Genomic DNA, 8,189 nt, shown 5'->3' on the forward strand with positions numbered 1-8,189 from the left:
TATATATATTAAATTGTTACTAAATATTTTTCACAAAAATAGCTCCATTATTTGAAATCCTGGTGTGGCACTGTAGGACAAGCACTGGACATAGAATCTGAAAATCAGCAGTTCAGATGCACTGGCTGCTTCTAAGAAACCTCATACAGGGTCTCTGAGTAGAACCAACTCAACAGCACTTGACAACAAAAACATATATAAATATGACGAATGGCATTGCATTCATCATAAAAAAGAACATTACAAGATCTGCCTTAAAGTATAATGCTGTGTGTTAATGGGATAGTATTCATATTCCTACAAGGATGACAAGTTAATAAGAATATTATTCAAATTTATGCACCAACTATTAAAGCCAGTGATGATGAAATTAAAAAATTCTACCGGCTTCTTCAGTCTCGAATAGATGTGCTGATAATTACTGGTGATTGGAATGCAACGGTTGGAAATAAATAAGAAGAATTAATAGTTGGAAATGTGATGTTGGGTATAGAAATGATGCTGGAGATCGCATGAGAGAATTTGACAAGACCAATGACTTTTAAACAATGTAAAAGACAACTATACACATGGACCTCACCAGACAGAATACACAGAAATCAAATTGATCGCATCTGTTAGAAGTGGTGGAAAAGCTCCATATCATCAGCCAAAATAATTCCAGAGGAAGACTGTGGAACTGCCTATCAATTATTCATATGCAAGTAAGGCATAAGTTGAAAAAAATTAAAACAAGTACATGAGAGTCAAAATATGACCTTGAACATATCACACCTGAATTTATAGATCATCTCAAGGACAGATTTGGTGCATTAGATACTAATTATCAAAGACAAGAAGAGTTGTGGAATGACATTAAGAACATTGTACAAGAAGAAAGCAAAAGGTCATTAAGAAGACAAGAGAGACTGAAAAGACCAAACCAATTGTCAGAAGAGACTCAGAAACAGTTATGTGACATAGAGATGCTAAAGCAAACTGAAGAAATGAGGAGACAAAAGGAGTGAACAGAAAATGTTAAATATCAGCTCGAGGAAACAAACTCAAGTATTGTAATGAAATGTGTAAAGACCTGGAATTAGAAAACCAAAAGGGAAGAACACACTAAGCGTTTTTCAATCCAAAAGAACTGATGAAATATGTCAAGGCTCTAATTGAAGTATTGAAGAATTCTATGGGTAAAATCAGGTCAAGGGTTGAAATTCACCAGTTACTCCTCAGAAACCCTATACAGGGTCTTCATGAGTCAGAACCAACTCCACAGCACTTAACAACCACAATAACATGGGCAAAATATTGAATGCTATTGAACCTCAAAAGCAGTTGGAAGGAATACAGTCACTGTATCAAAAAGAAATGGTTTAAGTTCAACCATTTCAAGAGATAGCACATGACCAAGAAGAGCCAATGGTTCTGAAGGAAGAAGTTGAAGCTGCAATAAAGGCATTGGCAAAGAACAAGGTTCCAGGAACTGATGCACACATTGAAATCATTCAAAAAACCAATGCAGCACTGGAGGCACTAACTCATCTATGCCAAGAAACTTGGAAGATAGCTACCTGTCCAACTGACTGGAAGAGATCCGTATTTGTGCCCATTCCAAAAAAAGAGAACCCAATGGAATGTAGAAATCTATGGACAATATCAAACCCAAGTAAAATTTTGCTAAACATAATTTAAAAATGACTGCAACAGTATATTCACAGGGAACTGTCAGAGGTTCAAGATGGATGTAGATGAGGATGTGGAACAGGGATATAATGAGTGATGTCAGATTGATCTTGGCTGAAAGCAAATATATCAAAAAGCTGTTCACCTGTGTTTCATTGACAATGCAAGAGCTTTGAACCGTGTAGACCATGACAAGCTATGGATAAGGTTGTGAAGAATGGGTATTTCAGAACACTTCACTGTGCTCATGAAGAACCTGTACATAGACCAAAGAGGCAGTTGTTCAAACAAAAAAAGGGGACACTGAATCATTTAAATTTAGGAAAATTGTGCACCAGGGTTGCAGTCTTTCATCATACTTATTCATTCTGTATGCTTACCAAATAATTCAAGCAGCTGGATTATATAAAGAAGAATGTGGCATCAGGATTGGAGGAAGACTAAGTAACAATCTCTGGCATGCAAATGATATAACTTTGTTTGCTGAAAGTGAAGAGGACTTAAAATACTTAATTGATGAAGATCAAAGACCAAAACTTTCATTATTTGCAACTCAATGTAAAAAAAAAACAAAACAAAAATCTTTGCCACTAGACCAATAAATAGCATCAACATGATAAAAGGAAAAAAGATTGAAGTTGTCAAATACTTTGTTTTGCTTAGATCTACTATCACCGTTCATGGAAGCAGCAGTCAAGAAATCAAACAACATACTGCTTCAGTCAAATCTGTAACACAAGACCTTTGAGAGCAAAGATGATGCAAGTCATGGTCTTTTTCAATAGCCTTACATGCATGTGTAAGTTTAACAGTGAATAAAAAAGACTGTAGAAGAATTATTGCATTTGAGTTATGATGTTGGAGAAAAAAATATTAAAAGTTCCATGAATTACCTGAAGAACAAACAAATCTATATTGAAAGAAGTACAGCTAGAATGCACCTCAATAGCCAGGTTAGCAAGACTTCACCTCTCAGACTTTGGACATATTCTCAGGAGGCACCAGTCCCTGGAAAAGGACATCAAGTTTGGTAAAGTGGAGGTCAGCAAAAAAGGGGAAGATGCCCAATGAGATGTATAGATACAGTGACATAGATACAGTGGCAGCAGCAATGGATTCAAGCATAACTATGATCATGAGGATCACACAGGATAAGGCAGTGTTTCATGCTGTTGTGCATAGGGTCACTATGAATCAGAACTCACTTGACGGCCTGTAACAACAACATACATATAAAACAACACAGAAATACAACAACATACATGTCGCTGTTTAAGTGTCTTTGAGTTGTTTTCTGACTCACAGCGATCCTGTATAGGGTTTCTGAGGCATGGCTGGTGAATTTGAACCCCTAACCTTATGATACAGTGCATTATCCCACAGCACAGTAAAGTTGGCAGTTCAAGCCTACCATCCGCTCTGTGGGAGAAAGATGAGGTTTTCTGCTCCAGCACAGATTTAAAAGTCTTGAAAACCCTATACAGGGTCAGTGAGTCAGATCTTACTTGACAGCACTTAACAACAATTACAACATATATATACAGATTTTAAGTATAATTGAAAACAAATAAACATAAACAATTCACCAGTAAAGCCAAACCCTGGGTCAAAGCTCTGAAAAAGTTGATTAAAATTAAATGAGAAAATACAAAATTAAACAATATTAGCAATTAGAAGAGATATATTGCTACAGAGACAAAAAACATGATAAAATGTATTTACAGAATTTTATGGACAATATAATTGCCTGACACAACTGAAGATATGCATATCCTATAACTAGCAATTTCATTCATAAGTATAAACCCCAGAAAAACTCTTGCATACAAACTCTATGCAAGAAAGCAATCTGGTCTAATATAGAGATCTAGTTGCCTTTGTGGTGCTCTGTGGTCAAGCACTATCTCTACCTCGTGACTGCTATTCTGACTTAGCATGGGTGTGTCTACAGAAAGGCAATTAGCAAAAGTTCCAGGACAATAGTGCTCTATGTTTTTCATGGAAAAGAATTAACTTGGTTTCCCAAAAGCTTAAAAATACTAGCAGAGAAGAAAGGTCTGCAATATATGTTTCTTCTTTGGTAAGTCCCCTTTCTTGGCATGTTCTCAGATGACAAAATGTAAATCAAGGCAGTTGGCAATCCATGAATCAGGCTTAGTGGTCAGCTATGCATACTTACTATGTGAGTGTTTTAGGCAAGGGAAACACTACAAGTATACTTTTGCAAATAATACAAGTCTAACTTTACTGAATGGGAAGGAAATTAGTATTTAGTTAGGTTTAGGTAAATGAACAAAGACATAATGTGTAATTATCATGGGGCAATTTTAAGAGTAAACTTTTGGTTCTATGTCTTTTCTCTTTAGGGATAAGACTGAATTTATTTTTAAATTTCTTTAAAAGTCTCCCAGCAGTCATAATTTCACATTGTGAAATAGCACTCAAATACACCATAACTCTTACATTGCAGAGAACTCTGTGAAAGGTAGAAAATTACCTCTTGAATATGAAACTGAAAAATTCAAATGTTCTATAAAGTTTCTATCAGAAAGAATACTGTCTTTTCTAATCATCCATAGATACATCTGTTTTCTACAACATGAATTCTAAGGCTCCCTAATCATTAAGACCTTAATATTGACAAGCTCCTGCTTTCAAGCCTTGTTGTTATGGTTAGCTGCTTTCAGAAAGTCAGACCCTGATCACTAGAGACCTCATGCACATTAGAATGAAATGCTACCTAATTCTGCACCATTCCCAGATCAGTTGCAGACTGGTCTGTTGTGTTCCATATAGTTTTTAGTGTTGAATGTCATAAGTAAATTGCTAGACCTTTCTTGCTAATCTGTCTTAGTCTGGAAGTTCCATTGAAACTTGCTCAGCATCATAGCAACACACAAGCTACCAATGATAGATATGTGGTGGCTTAAAGTGAAGTCCACTGGTCATCAATTTTATGGTTCTCCTGCATGGGAGGAGAGAATTCTACCACCGAACCACCCACAACCTCTTTTCAATCCTTCGCAGATAATTATTGTCAGCAATGATTTGATAAACTTTATTTTTATTTCCTTAAATTTTATGCTGTAGTTATATATATATTTATCTTTTATTCTAGAGATAAATATAAATTGTGATTTGTCTGTTTTGTCTTTTTTGTTTGAAATATTGCTGCTGTTAACTCATTTTTTTTCCTTTGTACTTTGTTTAATAAACAGTTTTATTATTTGGGATACAGATGGAAAATTCAATTCCTTAGCTAGACACAGAATAACCTTATAGCATATAAAGTTCTGACAAATAAGTCCATAAAGTTTAAAAATGAACCTTAAGATAAGTACTTTTTTGCAAAAGTGGCTTAAGGGGAAAGATTTTCATAGTTCTAAATCTTAAAGCATCACCACCAAATAAATGCACGTTCTGCATATGAGCATGTGTAGATTTTTATAACTTCATTTGTTTTTCTGGAAGGTTTTCTGAACAACAGAGATTTCTAGGCAAAGACAAAATGATATCTGGTTGGGAATGTTATACATAGAATTCAAGCATTAAATGCATGATTGAATTAGTCACCTTGAAAATCACATCTATCAGTGAGATGCTCTATCTTTAGATTTATAATGAGAATTGTGGAGTATTGATTAAAATACCTGATGACCTAGTTTGAATTTAGAGGAGCTGTTCATACAAATACTGCCCCCCCCCAAGCCTTACTAAAATAACAAAGGTATTGAATAACAATACTGTATAAAAACAGTACTACATTTAACTTGTCCCCAGCATTAGCAAATTGCCAACAATTTCTATATACACAGGTAAAATGAACTATCTTGTTCTGACTTGGGTGACAACAAAGCCAGTTAAAAACCCTAACTTGCTGGATCAGTTAAGAGTTTCTTGCAAATTGATTTCCTGTTAATGAGGTGAGGTTGTTGACAGTTAACTCAGGAGACTGGGAACCAAGCCTCCAGTCCTGCCTCTGATTCTGCTGTGGTAAGTCTTTGCTACCTTTTTGTCTTCAGTGCTCCTTCATTGGCAGATTATTTTTAAACCTACCTCACCATCATCATGTGACTTGTGCATCTTTAAAAATAAAATGTAGTTTGGGGAAGAGGAGTCAATTCCCCCTCGGGAAAGATTTCATCATTATGTGTTTAAATTTACTCAATTTCAGTTGTTAAGACTGGGGAATTGCTGAGTTACTGAAAAGAGCAATTGATTCAGGATAATTCATTTCAAAGTTTAAAAAACAATTAATTTATTTTTCCTTTTACCCACAGGTCTACCCACGGATAGCGCCGGCATTTTGGCACTACCTGCGGGTAGAAGTGAGTAGCGGGTACTTGAATTCTCGCACCTTTGCTCCTTGCACTCCACTGGTGTGTTCTGATCCAATGTGCCCATTTTGCGCTAGATGCAGCTGCCATTCTATGTAAACGTGCTTTCACATCACCATCATTCCTTAGAGTTGGACCAGCAGTGCAGATTACTAGGATTAATCATATTTCTTAATAAATTTCCAAATCAAAACCATATCATTTGCATCATAATGATAAATAACTAAATGCTAAATTATGGAAAATCATGCTTTTACCTCTTCTGCTTCATGCTTTGGATATTCAGAGCATAATTCCTCAGCTTAATTTTGGATTATCTCTATGGTAAAAGTAGAATAACTTGGCTTCATTTCCTTTCTCCTCATTTTTTGTCCCTCAGGAGCATGAACAGCTGACCTATTCCTCCACAAGGTCCAAGGCCCCCAGTGTCATCATCACAGGTCTCAAGCCTGCCACCAAGTACGTATTTCATATCCGAGTGAGGACTGCAACAGGATACAGTGGCTACAGTCAGAAGTTTGAATTTGAAACAGGAGATGAAAGTAAGTTTCACCCAGAGATACAAAGTATGTTAATTTAGTATTGCTCCAATTTTACATGATATCTTAAAATCGGATGTCTTACATTTCAAATAGTCACTTCAAACTGGATTCTGTTCTTATATATATTCCCATACTCACTGGAGTTAATTTTTGGTACTACCATTAAATATATGCGTGAAGTACAATTACAATATGGCCTAAGTATGTTTGCTTTTCCAGAACTCATCGCTCACACTGTAACACAGGGATCAGGGGTCTCAGTGGATGGTGTTAGCTTAATTGCTCTCTAATCCTGGCATCATAATAGGATACTAATGAAAACTGGGAAGAGAATAAAGTCAAGAGCAACTGATTTTAACAGTAGTTCAAAATTGCTCAGTTTTATCTTGTTATCTGAGTTAAACCATTATAAACAGTGGACAGAAGACAAGCACAGCTTAAATGCACATTATAAGTTAAAATATAGTTGTCTAGACTTAATTAGGAACTCAAATTAATTTCATAGCCTTAATGTATAAAAAACAAACTGGGAAATACAGAGAGTTGGGTGGTCCAATGCCATGTAACATAGGCTCAGGAATCTCTTATTCACTCTAAACTTAGTTCTATTATTGTGTTCTTTCTCAGCTTTTAGAAGTTCATTTGACTTCTGTCTTTATGTAGGGACAAATCAGATTACTTTTACTATGATCTTCTATTAAAAAAGCCCAAATATCTTATTGTAATATCAACTTGCCTCCATTACTGCTAAAATACTAGTGTTAGTACAGGAATTCAAAAAATAATAAATTCATTATATTATTTATATATGAATAAACATCATAATAATTTCTGTTTATTGAAACTGTGATGATGGCTACATTTAGCATACATTATCACGGATCAGATAGACGTGCAGTGAGGAGCTCCATCACCAACAACACAGAATATTGGTGCTAGACCTCTGAACCATATATAAAGGAATATTTAGAAGATAGGAAGGTTTACAGCTAGGGGAATTTGTAGCAGAATCAAGAAATCCGTTGCTTTCTAATTCAAGACGCTCAGCTATTCCCGGAGACGGCATCTTAGGAGAGACCAAGTGGGGGAAGGAACAGAACAGCAACGGATGCCTGACAGAACTGCGGAGATACAGGTTGGACATTCTTTTTTTGGTATCTGTTCATTGATCTCTCACTGTCTGCACACCTCCATTCTGGTGACTAGAGATGATGCCTGAGTGAATGGACACCCCACCTCCACCCCTGGAGGTTTCTACTACACATGCATACAAATCTCGAAACGTAAAGTGACAGTTTCCAGTTAAAACCAAATGGCCACCACTCATCTGTCAGTTTGTTACAACAAATACATCTTGTTGTACTGTGGTGGCTTGTGAGTTGCTGTAATTCTGAAAGCTATGCCACTGGTATTTTAAATACCAGCAGAGTCACCCATGGTAGCCAGGTTTCAGATGAGCTTCCAGACAAAGAAAGACTAGGAAGAAAGAATGATGAACTACTTCTGAATCTTTAGTCACTGAAAACCTTATGAATAGCAGAGAAACAATGTCAGATATAGTGCCGGAAAATGAACCCCTTACGTGGGAAGGCACTCAAAATGCAACTGGGGAAGAGCTGCTCCTCAAAGTAGAGTTGAC

The 8,189-nt window shown here is 36.1% G+C and overlaps 1 protein-coding gene across 1 annotated transcript in view; it reads left to right on the forward strand.

Moving 5' to 3' along the window:
• Positions 1-8,189, forward strand: part of EPHA6 (EPH receptor A6) — an 837,864-nt gene that overhangs the window by 330,629 nt on the left and 499,046 nt on the right. Inside the window, exon 5 of the mRNA XM_006868630.1 lies at positions 6,388-6,550. Within this exon, the coding sequence (XP_006868692.1) occupies positions 6,388-6,550 (163 nt within the window). The remainder of the gene's footprint in view (positions 1-6,387; positions 6,551-8,189) is intronic.

Source organism: Chrysochloris asiatica, unplaced genomic scaffold, assembly GCF_000296735.1.
Source record: "Chrysochloris asiatica unplaced genomic scaffold, ChrAsi1.0 scaffold00120, whole genome shotgun sequence".
NCBI classification, from domain to species: domain Eukaryota; kingdom Metazoa; phylum Chordata; class Mammalia; order Afrosoricida; family Chrysochloridae; genus Chrysochloris; species Chrysochloris asiatica.